General features: G+C 28.0%; 1 protein-coding gene across 1 annotated transcript in view; it reads left to right on the forward strand.

Annotated features, from left to right (window-relative positions):
- LOC107453539 (FMRFamide-activated amiloride-sensitive sodium channel) overlaps window positions 1–16,177 on the forward strand; it is a 37,514-nt gene continuing 21,337 nt past the window's right edge. The window contains exons 1-5 of the mRNA XM_043046667.3: window positions 1–372; window positions 3,030–3,141; window positions 3,821–3,963; window positions 5,196–5,305; window positions 7,238–7,398. Coding sequence (XP_042902601.2) covers window positions 11–372; window positions 3,030–3,141; window positions 3,821–3,963; window positions 5,196–5,305; window positions 7,238–7,398 — 888 coding nt within the window. The 5' untranslated portion in view covers window positions 1–10. The remainder of the gene's footprint in view (window positions 373–3,029; window positions 3,142–3,820; window positions 3,964–5,195; window positions 5,306–7,237; window positions 7,399–16,177) is intronic.

The following is a 16,177-nucleotide window of genomic DNA, read 5'->3' on the forward strand; positions in this document are numbered from 1 at the left end:
CCTCTGATGCATGCATTTCAAGCACCTAAACATCGTTCGTAAAGTCGACTTGTTGTTGTCAATAGAAATGTCTCCACCGGAGAATTTCGACGAGAAAAACTCGGAGGAGGAAGACGAAGAAAATCTGAAATCTCTTACCTTCAATCTTTTGACGAGATCTTCGGTCTATGCTGTGTCTCAATTAGTCGTCTCCATCGGCTGTGGTCGTAAAATTCTTTGGTTTCTGGTCCTTCTGATCGGTCTAGTGGGGTGCTCTTACGAAATTTATCATTTCCTGACGCTGTACTTTCAGTACCCTGTGGTAATCACTTTAGAAATCGAAAATAGTTGGAAACTCTATTTTCCTGCTGTTACATTCTGTAATCTGAATAGGTAAGGATATAAACAAGCTGTTTTAAAAGTGAAAAATCTGGGGTTCTTTTTTTAATAATTCATCATTATAATCATTTTTATATAAATACTTATTTTTTTTATTATTTTCTTTAATGCATATTATTTTATATTTCATAACCGTCGTTGAACAGCAGACCCAATTTTTGGGTTTACTACTTCTAGTGTTAATCTCCGTAGCCTTGTTATTTTGAACCCAATCTAGGAGACGGGGTAACTCCTGGATCAAGTATTGGGAGAAATTTTGCCTTCATGGAGGACTTTTTTGAAGGAACTAACTCGCATTTGCTTTCCACGGAGAAGAAGACCACGAGAACATCCCTAGGTTAGCCTGACGGCAAAGGGACTCTAACCCGAGATCCATCTACCACTGACGGTATTTTACATCAGCACTGTGGTGGGTGCAAGCCGGATATGGGTTCATATCGAACAGCCAAAGCTGGGAATCGAACCCGGTTCACCTCATTAGAAGGCGAACGCTCTATCCCCTGAGCCATCACGGCTCTTTAATGCATATTAAGTGAGAAATAATAAGAGTTCATCTTGTTTTTATTACTGATATAAAATTCAATAAAGGAAAACGAAATGGTTGAATACGTAACTTAAAGTTCCAATTTATACAAAAGACTATGTTAACTATAGAAGATTCATTTTTAGTCCGTATGAGTTTATTTGTTGGTAAAAGGAAAAAGGCTTAAGTCTTCTTAAAGTGGAAACGTAAAAAAAAAAAGAAAAAAGAAACATAATTTATCCACAACACTCACCACTTCTGCTCTTTAAGCTTTTTTGTAAACATTTCCCGCGTTGCTAAGTCACTATTCAAGAACTTCTTCAAACTTTAGACAATTTACTTCTGAAATACTAAAAATATTGAAAAAATCCATCTTAAAAAAAAGCTCTACTGGACTCATTTGCTGATGAGATGAGTCACATATTTTATTTTTTTTTATTTCGTAATTTTGACAAAATGTGTCACCTAAGTCGTGATGGCTCAGAGGATAAAGCGTTTGCCTTCCAATGAGGGGAACGGGGATCGAATCCCAGCTTTGGCGGGTCGATCAAAATTCCGCACTTGGCTACCACAGTGCTGATGTTAAAATATCCTCAGTGATAGACGGATCATGGGTTTGAATTCCTTTGCCGTCAAGGTAACCAAGGGAGGTTCTCGTGGCTTCGCTCTCCATGTAACTCAAATGCTGGTCAGTTCCATCAAAAAAATGGCTATATGGGGCACTACAAAAAATGAAATTTTTTTACGATTTCTTTAAAAAATATATTTATAGAAGTTATATCCTTAAACAGTTGACGCATAAAACGTAATGCTTAAATAAAATGTAGTGTTATTAATTAAATATTATACTTTGGTTCCAAGCATAAAACGCGTCTTTCTTGAAATTACATAGTTCAAAATGGTTCTACAAATATCTTAAAATTATTTCAAAACTTATTTCGAAAAATGAATTTATTTTTAAATACTATTCTTATTTTAATCAATAAATATTCATTTGAAAGAGAGAAAGACCATTTTTTTACGATCAAATACGAAGGTAATTTATTATAACAAACAAGTCAAAAAACACTTAATTTACTATGGTTTTTCTATAGAAAATTTTGAGCGACGTGGTGGCTCAGAGGATGGAGCACTCGCTCTCCAATGACGACCCGGATTCGATCCCAGAGATAGCTGATTCGTATTCTGCACCCAGCTCACTCCGACCACAGTGCTGTTGTAAAATATCCTCAGTGGTCGATGGAAAATGGGTTAGAGTCCCCTTGCCGTCAGACTAACTGTGGGAGGATTTCGTGGTCTTCCTCTCCATGTACCGCAAATACGGGTTAGTTCTATCGAAATTTCTCCATGAAGGCAGATTTTTCCCAATACTTGTTCCGGGAGTTCCCTTGTCTTTTGGGTTGGGTTCAAAATTACGAGGCTACGAAGATGAACATTAGTAGTCGTTAGCCCAAACTTGGAACGGTGGTTATAAAATAAAATAAATTGGTAAATTGAATACATGCTGCTGATATATTATAAATTGCATTGTTTTTGCATTAGATCTATTAGATGCAATGTAAGTATATTTATTTTTAACCCAGTTTCTGCGCTATTTATATATTAGATGTAATGTTCAATATGGATACTATACTCTTGAAACTTTCTGCACATCATAATTTGTCAATCGGTAGTTTCAACACGCTATTTTTTGTTAAAAAAATTATTTATTATATAATATTGTAGAGTAGGCCTGGATAACCTGGTTGGTAGGGCGCTAGACACCTGTACGTGAGAACAGGAGTTCGAGTCCATTCGGCCAAAGTAGTAAATGGTGACTGTTGATAGTTAAATCTGTTGGGTCACGAAGTCCTCCATGTTTTCGTAACAAATTACGGCTCTGATGGTACTGAATTGAACATTGATCGTTCTCTGTTTCAGGTCAAAATTACGATATGTGAATGAATGAATAATAGTATGAATACGCCCACCCTATAAACGGGTGGGACGTATGGGTGTGGGAAAAGTTAAAATTTTGTCCATAGATGGCGCCACTTAAAAAAAAGAACAATGAATGATTTTTTTTTGTTTAATTTTATCTCAGTAATTATCGACTTAAAATGTATTTGAAATCAAATATCGTTTTCAGAGAACCTTCTGAGTATCACAAGTGCCTTTTTCGAGGCAAAACAGTCGAAGAGTGCGTTGAAGAAATCTGTGATCCAACAAAAAACTTAGAACGTATATCGAATAATGCAATGGTAAGTAAAGAGGCATTTTGTAATTTATAAATAATTAACTTCCATTTTTTTCAGCTCCAATAAAAATTCAAAATTGTTCATGCTAATTTAAAGTGTGAATGTTTGAACTATTTTTTTCTTTTTTTTTTTGCTTGAAAAAATTCAATCGATCTACTAAAATTTTAAAACATGTACATTATTAGACGCACTGTAAGATTCTATGTAAAATGATAATTCTCAAGTGATACTACACATCTGCATTGTTTTTACTAGGATGAAAAAGGTTTGCCGTTGTTTACACTCCTGTGTCAATGGGTTAACATTGTAATGCAATACGTTAAAAATAAATACAAATAGGAATTCTATAAAAAATCTCTCAATTTTTTCAAGTTTGAAAAGCTTGGTTTTCAAAGCAAACCATATAATTTTGTACAACAAACTTCGATAGTTGGGAAGGGCTAGCAAATGGTGCACAGCCACTGATTTTTAAAACTTCAATTAGAATTACAAAATATTTAATTGAATTTATTTAATTTTGTCTCTCAAATTTTAAGATTTTTTTTAAAAATGAATAAAAGTTGTTTCAAATGATGAGATTAAAATGTATGCATTTTCCGCTGCTGTCGAAATTATTTTTATATTTTAAAACAAAATACGCTTTCGTATTACATTCTAGTAAAAAACGTGCTAAACATTTCAGGAAGATCGAAACTCCTGTTCGTATCACTTTGATGGATTATTGAAATCAACTGATTTGTTTTCTTTTAATTCGAGTGCTGATGAGGATGAAATTCCCTCTTTCGTCATCAGTTGTGCTTTTAACGGAGTTCCCTGTACCCACAAGTAAGCATTTTATTATTATTATTTCATTTTACTATCGCAAATTGTGTGCTCACCTCACCAATCCCCCCCCATGGTTGTCCATCAAACAATTGAGCCGCTCAGAAGCCAATGCGGTTAAGTCCATTTTTTGATATTTTCTGACTTTTGGAAATTTTGATGAAATAAATAATAATCTTCTTAGTTATTAAAGGATTTACTCGTTGGTTACTTTTTTCTACGTCAGACAGCCCTTTTTTTAATAGCTTCTGAATATATTGTATAATAATTTCAGAAGCCATTGTGAATAAGTCCACCTTTTATCAATATTTTTTTACATAAACTTTGAAAAAAAAAATTAAATTATTCTTTTTCTTTCGATATTTGTTGGTAACACTGAAAAACAAGAAATTCATAGTAATCAGGGTTGCCAGACGTAGTATTTTTAATACTACGGTAGTATTTTTTCACCAAAAAAAGGGGTATGGTATTTTTCGTAGTATTTTTTTAAAATGTGGTATTTTTTATTTTTTTTTAATTTTTTTTTTCATTTACTAAAACAAAGAAAAGTGCCACTTTAGTTTTGAAGTAAAAAACAATTTTTGAAATAATCCAACAGTTTATTTTCTATTAGTCACTGTATCTAGTGATGATTGAGAAAAATCGAAGTTCGTTTATACTAGAAGACATAAATTTCCTATCTTTTTCAACTGCCAAAAGGTATAAGTCCTAAAATTTTTAAGATGCTGTCATTATTTCAATAAATACTTACGTTTTTATTTACACATCCTATACATATCTTGCTTTTTTGCAGAGTTTACACCTCGAAAAAAAGACTTTATACACTTTTCTAATTAAATTAATAAACCAAGAATTTTAAAAACTAATGTATCAAAAAACATTAATTTTCTCAATTGTTGTGTTTTGGACTTAACCGCATTGGCTTCTGAGCGACTCAATTAATACTTATACGATGAATATTTCTTTTACATATTTGTAGACTTTGTAGTAAATGAAGTTTTTCAATCAGGTAATATCCATTCATTTGCTTTTAATTGAAGTACACTAAATGTAACCTCTTCATTATTTTAATAATATTTTAAAGCTATAATAATCACAATTAAAGTTGAAACAACTGTAGATATTTTTTTCTTCTTTATAAATTGAAAAGTTTAGACTTCTTTAAATATTTGATGAGTCACTTATAGCATATTTTTTTAATATCTTATCCATAATATTTATCACGTAACTTTCAGAAATTTTTCAAAGTTTTTAAGCTTTGAATTCGGCAACTGCTTCACATTTAATCAAAAAGAGGATCGTGGAACGCAAGTGTTGCAGACACCTTACATTGGACCCAACAGTGGTAAGTGGTTAATATGACGTATTTAAAGAAAAGTAGATTTAAGCCTTACTTTACAAGAATATGAGTTCTTACTCAATCGGAATTGGTTACAAGTCTTTAACACTAAACATACCAACACTTAATGTATATCTATTTCTACCATAGCGGGTCAAATGATTTTACTTTATGTTTGTTGAATTGAAAGCATGAAATAAATGTGTTATGAAGGAATTAAACTAAAATAACTTTACTATAACGAAACGAAATTGTATATTGACCATTTTTATTTATTACAAACACAAAGAATAAGCATTTTTAATTAATTGCTCAACGCATTTTTTACATATACAGTTTGTTTCCATTGCACATTTTCTGCAAACATACTTCTTCTACTTATTATTATTTCCATAATTCTTAAATTGTTCTTATAGTTATAAGAATATATGAGAACTATAATTGTCCCTTTTTCTTACAGAAAAATGTCGATCTGAAATTTTAGGTTTTGTTTTGAAATTTGAATTTGCAGTTATTCTGATTGAACTCACTGCGTAACTGTCATACTGTAAAAATGTGCAACTCATCGAATGCAATACGTTGAACATGCATTGCATCGTCATTTCTGATCCAATAACCTTATAAAGCAATAAATTGTTCTCCCGATCAAATGACAGGTTGTGGTAGAATACAACAAGTATTATTCGAAACAAACGAAATACAAAAAAAAAACAATAGAATATTAACTGTATATAATTGTTAAAAAAAAGTCATGAAGTCAAATGTGCAAAAACGATAAGATGATAAGCGCATTTTCGATGCAAAAGTTCTTAAACGGTCATTTGATCCGATTATGGTATGTTCAGTGTTAATCATACTTTCCAGACTCTGTCACGTTGACTTGATTTCTAAGATGAAAAAACCATCACTTTAGAATTGATCCAAGGATTATTAATGATTAAATAAATCAATAAATAAGTATGATATAAGTATTTCTGAAATTTGTTAAAAAAATTATTGAGGATCGAAGGCAGTATTAAAATGTTTAAATTATAAAAATCCTGTTTTATAGTTTTATTTGACTAGAATGTATCTGCTTTCAATTCATTTAAAAATATAAAGGATGTAAATTGTTTTAATTCCTCTTTTGCTTTTCAAAGCCTTGGTAATCTCTCGTCATAGTCTGAAAATGCATTTCATTTTTTTTCTCGATAAAAGTGAATTTAGGATCCTTTTTTTTTATTCGATTTTTACGGAAGTAGGGCGCTTGTTGCAAATGCATTTAGTCCCTGAATACATTAGTTTCCAATAAATAATCTGAATCTAATTTCCGATAAATAATCATTTCTAGTAAAATAAAGAATTAAAAGTTTCAAAATGCTAACAAGTTTGAATAATTAAGAGAAATGAGTGAATTAAGAGAATGAATATTTGCTTGCCTTGTTCAGTTATTTGTGATTCTCATTTAAGGATATCCAACATTGAACTGATTTAAGAAAGGTAAATAAATAGGGATTTTTAAAAAACTAAATCAAATAGTTAACTCCAATTTTTTAAAGATTTCTTTGCCAATGAGAAAAAGTTAACAGTTATTTATTGCCAAAAAGGAAACTCAAAATATTCGTGCAACAGAATGCTGGGTGCCAAGAAATTCATGGTCTGTTCGGACAAGGAACCTAACAATGTCGTCACTATTAAGACTCCCCTCAATACGTTAAGACTCCATGATTTTATAATCAACGGTATGATTGTAACTATGGGATTAGAAGCATTGTGAAAAATGCCATATTTACTTCAAAGACACGTTAAAACAGGAAACTAAAATCATAAAATCATCATTTGAAACTTTCAAGTGCGTCTGACTTTTTATTTCGACACATACAGGAATAGTTTTTTGTAGTAATTTTTAAATACCCTTTCATCTGTATTGAAACATCTTTTTTTTTTCATCTTTGTTAGGTCTTGATGTGATGTTGAAATTAGACTTCGATGCCCACTCCCCTCTGACGATTTACACCGGAGCACGAGTCGTCATTCACGAGGCTAACGAGCAGCCCGATCCAAAATCATCAGGTTTTAATATAAGTCCCGGGTTCGAAACTTCCGTATCAGTTCAGCAGGTGTGCAGTGTTTTTTTTTTCCTGATCATAATTCCATGCTTAGAAATAACTAAGAAGGATAATGAAAAATAATTTTTAATAGAATGTTGATTTTGGGAAACAACGAATCATATTATGAAGGGAAATACGATATGAGCTATGATATAAACAGGAAAGAATACCCATACAGAAAAATAAGGTTTATTTGCACTCAGCAAAAACCTTTTAATGTAAACCTAAAAAGGTTTGTAATGCGGCTTACGTGTAAGTCTTCTAACCTTAAAACGAGATCTGTGACCATCTACTCTATTTTACTCACATTACCCTCATCCAAAACCTTGGAAAACAACCTTCTATATAAAAACCTTAAATCGAGGTTGACTTAGGGTTGAAAATCGAGGTTGAAAAGGTTTTTCAGTACAAATATTTTTGAGACAATAAAAGAAAATTCCGACCCAATGTTGCCGTATAGTTAAATGCCTTTCTGGGATGTTATGTTACCAAACGTTTTCCATGATCATTTGGTTCTTATCTTTTGGCAAGAATTATAATAAAATTTAAATCTATCTAAGAAACTGTAACTGTAAAAACATTAAAAAAAACTCTATATAAACTTTCATACATCCATTCTCAAAGCAAACTCTTATAACATTTAAAATTGCTATAAACTTATATAGCAGTTCTTAAAGATCTAATCTAAGGCATTATTAATATTTTCATTCATCTTATGAAAGAACTTATTTGCCTAAAAGGAATACGAAATATAAAAATCTTAAAAATAACAAACTAGATTTACAACTAAATAAATATTGCAATAAATTCTGTTTGAATTGGGTAAAAAATGTTTTTTATGTCAATTAAAAGGAGAGATAAGTGTTTATTCTGTTTCCTCCAGATATTGAAGTGTTGATATAACCTGAATTTAAATGCAATCATTTCACATTTGATTTTTTTTTCAAGTTTAAAACTATGTATCTCATTATCTATTAAAAATAACGAGATAAAATTTGAAATAGTTTTCATTTCCCATTATTCTATTTTTATAAAATTTATATACGATTTAAGATTTTATTATGTAAATTTTAAAAAATGATACCGATGCAAAATATGACTTTTTAAATTAAAGAAAATAATGTCGAAAACTCTTGAAGAAAAATCTAAATATAGACATTATTATAAAAAAAATTATTATTATTATTTTAAACATACAAAAAAAATTATAGCAATATATTTTTAATTACAATGTTTTATATGATCACCTTGGTACATAGTATTCTGCACTGGCGAGTTCGCTAACAGAATATCTATTTCGTATAAGAAATGAGATTTTTTCAGTTTTTGACGTCATTATCATATCACGGCAATTCATCAAATAAAATTTACCTGAACCTGTAACGTCAGCCTAGTTTAATTCAAATCTAATATGAATGAGGTTAAGGGATAAGGTTGCACGGTGGAGGGCTTTACTCTCCATTGATTTCTTAATACCACCTTCCTTTTTTAAAAATTCTAAACAATACCAAACAAATCTAAACAAATCTTCTAAGCAATGCCAAAACCCCGTCTCTCCTTTAAAATATGCAAACCCCTTTTCCCTTTTATTAAATATAAAACCTCATCTCCCGTTTAAAAAAGACAAAACCCCGTCACCCTTCTAAACAATGACAAAACCCCGTCTCTCTTTTAAAATATGCAAAACTCTTTTCCCTTTTATAAAATATAAAACCCCATCTCCCTTTTAATAAATGTAAAACCCCGTCTCCCTTTTAATAAATGCAAAAGCCCTTCGTCCTAGATGAAGAATGTTTATTCATTTAAGTGAATTTGAAACTTAATACTGTTAAATTACGCCTGACAGCGATCAACTTCTGGCAAAAACAGATGGAAAACGTTGCTAAGGAGCATTTATAGTTCTCCATCTCAAAAATCCTATAGATTTTGATGAGTGCTTTGATCCGTCGTCCTTGAGTCCGAAATCCGCTAATCAGAGAGTTTACAAATAATGAATACATCAATTATTTCAATTTTTTAACTTTTTGTTACATATTTAATATGATATAACAATCCAAGAACATTAAAGCCAATGGATGCATACTTTGAAAAATTTAAAGATTGTCTCCTTCATCTGACATTTTAAAATGCATCTTTAAGGTACTATCTTGAATGTTTAAAAAACACTTCACATTTTTCTTCTGAGGTATTTACGAATTTATAATGTATTAGTTCTTAATTTAACTTTTTGTTATACATTTAATATGATATAACAATCCAAGAACATTAAAACCAATGGATGCATACTTTGAAAAATTTAAAGATTGTCTCCTTCAATTGACATTTTAAAATGCATCTTTAAGGTACTATCTTGAATGTTTAAAAAACACTTCACATTTTTCTTCTGAGGTATTTATGAATTTATAATGTATTAGTTCTTAATTTAACTTTTTGTTACACATTTAATATGATATAACAATCCAAGAACATTAAAACCAATGGATGCATACTTTGAAAAATTTAAAGATTGTCTCCTTCATCTGACATTTTAAAATGCATCTTTAAGGTACTATCTTGAATGTTTAAAAAACACTTCACATTTTTCTTCTGAGGTATTTACGAATTTATAATGTATTAGTTCTTAATTTAACTTTTTGTTATACATTTAATATGATATAACAATCCAAGAACATTAAAACCAATGGATGCATACTTTGAAAAATTTAAAGATTGTCTCCTTCAATTGACATTTTAAAATGCATCTTTAAGGTACTATCTTGAATGTTTAAAAAACACTTCACATTTTTCTTCTGAGGTATTTATGAATTTATAATGTATTAGTTCTTAATTTAACTTTTTGTTATACATTTAATATGATATAACAATCCAAGAACATTAAAGCCAATGGATGCATACTTTGAAAAATTTAAAGATTGTCTCCTTCATCTGACATTTTAAAATGCATCTTTAAGGTACTATCTTGAATGTTTAAAAAACACTTCACATTTTTCTTCTGAGGTATTTACGAATTTATAATGTATTAGTTCTTAATTTAACTTTTTGTTATACATTTAATATGATATAACAATCCAAGAACATTAAAGCCAATGGATGCATACTTTGAAAAATTTAAAGATTGTCTCCTTCATCTGACATTTTAAAATGCATCTTTAAGGTACTATCTTGAATGTTTAAAAAACACTTCACATTTTTCTTCTGAGGTATTTACGAATTTATAATGTATTAGTTCTTAATTTAACTTTTTGTTATACATTTAATATGATATAACAATCCAAGAACATTAAAACCAATGGATGCATACTTTGAAAAATTTAAAGATTGTCTCCTTCAATTGACATTTTAAAATGCATCTTTAAGGTACTATCTTGAATGTTTAAAAAACACTTCACATTTTTCTTCTGAGGTATTTATGAATTTATAATGTATTAGTTCTTAATTTAACTTTTTGTTATACATTTAATATGATATAACAATCCAAGAACATTAAAACCAATGGATGCATACTTTGAAAAATTTAAAGATTGTCTCCTTCAATTGACATTTTAAAATGCATCTTTAAGGTACTATCTTGAATGTTTAAAAAACACTTCACATTTTTCTTCTGAGGTATTTATGAATTTATAATGTATTAGTTCTTAATTTAACTTTTTGTTATACATTTAATATGATATAACAATCCAAGAACATTAAAACCAATGGATGCATACTTTGAAAAATTTAAAGATTGTCTCCTTCATCTGACATTTTAAAATGCATCTTTAAGGTACTATCTTGAATGTTTAAAAAACACTTCACATTTTTCTTCTGAGGTATTTATGAATTTATAATGTATTAGTTCTTAATTTAACTTTTTGTTATACATTTAATATGATATAACAATCCAAGAACATTAAAACCAATGGATGCATACTTCGAAAAATTTAAAGATTGTCTCCTTCAATTGACATTTTAAAATGCATCTTTAAGGTACTATCTTGAATGTTTAAAAAACACTTCACATTTTTCTTCTGAGGTATTTACGAATTTATAATGTATTAGTTCTTAATTTAACTTTTTGTTATACATTTAATATGATATAACAATCCAAGAACATTAAAACCAATGGATGCATACTTTGAAAAATTTAAAGATTGTCTCCTTCATCTGACATTTTAAAATGCATCTTTAAGGTACTATCTTGAATGTTTAAAAAACACTTCACATTTTTCTTCTGAGGTATTTACGAATTTATAATGTATTAGTTCTTAATTTAACTTTTTGTTATACATTTAATATGATATAACAATCCAAGAACATTAAAACCAATGGATGCATACTTTGAAAAATTTAAAGATTGTCTCCTTCAATTGACATTTTAAAATGCATCTTTAAGGTACTATCTTGAATGTTTAAAAAACACTTCACATTTTTCTTCTGAGGTATTTATGAATTTATAATGTATTAGTTCTTAATTTAACTTTTTGTTATACATTTAATATGATATAACAATCCAAGAACATTAAAGCCAATGGATGCATACTTTGAAAAATTTAAAGATTGTCTCCTTCATCTGACATTTTAAAATGCATCTTTAAGGTACTATCTTGAATGTTTAAAAAACACTTCACATTTTTCTTCTGAGGTATTTACGAATTTATAATGTATTAGTTCTTAATTTAACTTTTTGTTATACATTTAATATGATATAACAATCCAAGAACATTAAAACCAATGGATGCATACTTTGAAAAATTTAAAGATTGTCTCCTTCATCTGACATTTTAAAATGCATCTTTAAGGTACTATCTTGAATGTTTAAAAAACACTTCACATTTTTCTTCTGAGGTATTTACGAATTTATAATGTATTAGTTCTTAATTTAACTTTTTGTTATACATTTAATATGATATAACAATCCAAGAACATTAAAATCAATGGATGCATACTTTGAAAAATTTAAAGATTGTCTCCTTCAATTGACATTTTAAAATGCATCTTTAAGGTACTATCTTGAATGTTTAAAAAACACTTCACATTTTTCTTCTGAGGTATTTATGAATTTATAATGTATTAGTTCTTAATTTAACTTTTTGTTATACATTTAATATGATATAACAATCCAAGAACATTAAAACCAATGGATGCATACTTTGAAAAATTTAAAGATTGTCTCCTTATATTGACATTTTAAAATGCATCTTTAAGGTACTATCTTGAATGTTTAAAAAACACTTCACATTTTTCTTCTGAGGTATTTATGAATTTATAATGTATTAGTTCTTAATTTAACTTTTTGTTATACATTTAATATGATATAACAATCCAAGAACATTAAAACCAATGGATGCATACTTTGAAAAATTTAAAGATTGTCTCCTTCATCTGACATTTTAAAATGCATCTTTAAGGTACTATCTTGAATGTTTAAAAAACACTTCACATTTTTCTTCTGAGGTATTTACGAATTTATAATGTATTAGTTCTTAATTTAACTTTTTGTTATACATTTAATATGATATAACAATCCAAGAACATTAAAACCAATGGATGCATACTTTGAAAAATTTAAAGATTGTCTCCTTCAATTGACATTTTAAAATGCATCTTTAAGGTACTATCTTGAATGTTTAAAAAACACTTCACATTTTTCTTCTGAGGTATTTACGAATTTATAATGTATTAGTTCTTAATTTAACTTTTTGTTATACATTTAATATGATATAACAATCCAAGAACATTAAAACCAATGGATGCATACTTTGAAAAATTTAAAGATTGTCTCCTTCTTCTGACATTTTAAAATGCATCTTTAAGGTACTATCTTGAATGTTTAAAAAACGCTTCACATTTTTCTTCTGAGGTATTTACGAATTTATAATGTATTAGTTCTTAATTTAACTTTTTGTTATACATTTAATATGATATAACAATCCAAGAACATTAAAACCAATGGATGCATACTTTGAAAAATTTAAAGATTGTCTCCTTCAATTGACATTTTAAAATGCATCTTTAAGGTACTATCTTGAATGTTTAAAAAACACTTCACATTTTTCTTCTGAGGTATTTACGAATTTATAATGTATTAGTTCTTAATTTAACTTTTTGTTATACATTTAATATGATATAACAATCCAAGAACATTAAAACCAATGGATGCATACTTTGAAAAATTTAAAGATTGTCTCCTTCAATTGACATTTTAAAATGCATCTTTAAGGTACTATCTTGAATGTTTAAAAAACACTTCACATTTTTCTTCTGAGGTATTTACGAATTTATAATGTATTAGTTCTTAATTTAACTTTTTGTTATACATTTAATATGATATAACAATCCAAGAACATTAAAACCAATGGATGCATACTTTGAAAAATTTAAAGATTGTCTCCTTCAACTGACATTTTAAAATGCATCTTTAAGGTACTATCTTGAATGTTTAAAAAACACTTCACATTTTTCTTCTGAGGTATTTACGAATTTATAATGTATTAGTTCTTAATTTAACTTTTTGTTATACATTTAATATGATATAACAATCCAAGAACATTAAAACCAATGGATGCATACTTTGAAAAATTTAAAGATTGTCTCCTTCAATTGACATTTTAAAATGCATCTTTAAGGTACTATCTTGAATGTTTAAAAAACACTTCACATTTTTCTTCTGAGGTATTTACGAATTTATAATGTATTAGTTCTTAATTTAACTTTTTGTTATACATTTAATATGATATAACAATCCAAGAACATTAAAACGAATGGATGCATACTTTGAAAAATTTAAAGATTGTCTCCTTCAATTGACATTTTAAAATGCATCTTTAAGGTACTATCTTGAATGTTTAAGAAACACTTCACATTTTTCTTCTGAGGTATTTATGAATTTATAATGTATTAGTTCTTAATTTAACTTTTTGTTATACATTTAATATGATATAACAATCCAAGAACATTAAAACCAATGGATGCATACTTTGAAAAATTTAAAGATTGTCTCCTTCTTCTGACATTTTAAAATGCATCTTTAAGGTACTATCTTGAATGTTTAAAAAACGCTTCACATTTTTCTTCTGAGGTATTTACGAATTTATAATGTATTAGTTCTTAATTTAACTTTTTGTTATACATTTAATATGATATAACAATCCAAGAACATTAAAGCCAATGGATGCATACTTTGAAAAATTTAAAGATTGTCTCCTTCATCTGACATTTTAAAATGCATCTTTAAGGTACTATCTTGAATGTTTAAAAAACACTTCACATTTTTCTTCTGAGGTATTTACGAATTTATAATGTATTAGTTCTTAATTTAACTTTTTGTTATACATTTAATATGATATAACAATCCAAGAACATTAAAACCAATGGATGCATACTTTGAAAAATTTAAAGATTGTCTCCTTCAATTGACATTTTAAAATGCATCTTTAAGGTACTATCTTGAATGTTTAAAAAACACTTCACATTTTTCTTCTGAGGTATTTACGAATTTATAATGTATTAGTTCTTAATTTAACTTTTTGTTATACATTTAATATGATATAACAATCCAAGAACATTAAAACCAATGGATGCATACTTTGAAAAATTTAAAGATTGTCTCCTTCATCTGACATTTTAAAATGCATCTTTAAGGTACTATCTTGAATGTTTAAAAAACACTTCACATTTTTCTTCTGAGGTATTTACGAATTTATAATGTATTAGTTCTTAATTTAACTTTTTGTTATACATTTAATATGATATAACAATCCAAGAACATTAAAACCAATGGATGCATACTTTGAAAAATTTAAAGATTGTCTCCTTCATCTGACATTTTAAAATGCATCTTTAAGGTACTATCTTGAATGTTTAAAAAACACTTCACATTTTTCTTCTGAGGTATTTATGAATTTATAATGTATTAGTTCTTAATTTAACTTTTTGTTATACATTTAATATGATATAACAATCCAAGAACATTAAAGCCAATGGATGCATACTTTGAAAAATTTAAAGATTGTCTCCTTCATCTGACATTTTAAAATGCATCTTTAAGGTACTATCTTGAATGTTTAAAAAACACTTCACATTTTTCTTCTGAGGTATTTACGAATTTATAATGTATTAGTTCTTAATTTAACTTTTTGTTATACATTTAATATGATATAACAATCCAAGAACATTAAAACCAATGGATGCATACTTTGAAAAATTTAAAGATTGTCTCCTTCATCTGACATTTTAAAATGCATCTTTAAGGTACTATCTTGAATGTTTAAAAAACACTTCACATTTTTCTTCTGAGGTATTTACGAATTTATAATGTATTAGTTCTTAATTTAACTTTTTGTTATACATTTAATATGATATAACAATCCAAGAACATTAAAACCAATGGATGCATACTTTGAAAAATTTAAAGATTGTCTCCTTCTTCTGACATTTTAAAATGCATCTTTAAGGTACTATCTTGAATGTTTAAAAAACGCTTCACATTTTTCTTCTGAGGTATTTACGAATTTATAATGTATTAGTTCTTAATTTAACTTTTTGTTATACATTTAATATGATATAACAATCCAAGAACATTAAAACCAATGGATGCATACTTTGAAAAATTTAAAGATTGTCTCCTTCAATTGACATTTTAAAATGCATCTTTAAGGTACTATCTTGAATGTTTAAAAAACACTTCACATTTTTCTTCTGAGGTATTTACGAATTTATAATGTATTAGTTCTTAATTTAACTTTTTGTTATACATTTAATATGATATAACAATCCAAGAACATTAACACCAATTTATGCATACTTTAAG

The sequence above is a fragment of the Parasteatoda tepidariorum genome, chromosome 10, assembly GCF_982258835.1.
Source record: "Parasteatoda tepidariorum strain Cologne lab strain chromosome 10, Ptep-v5.0, whole genome shotgun sequence".
Taxonomy (NCBI): domain Eukaryota; kingdom Metazoa; phylum Arthropoda; class Arachnida; order Araneae; family Theridiidae; genus Parasteatoda; species Parasteatoda tepidariorum.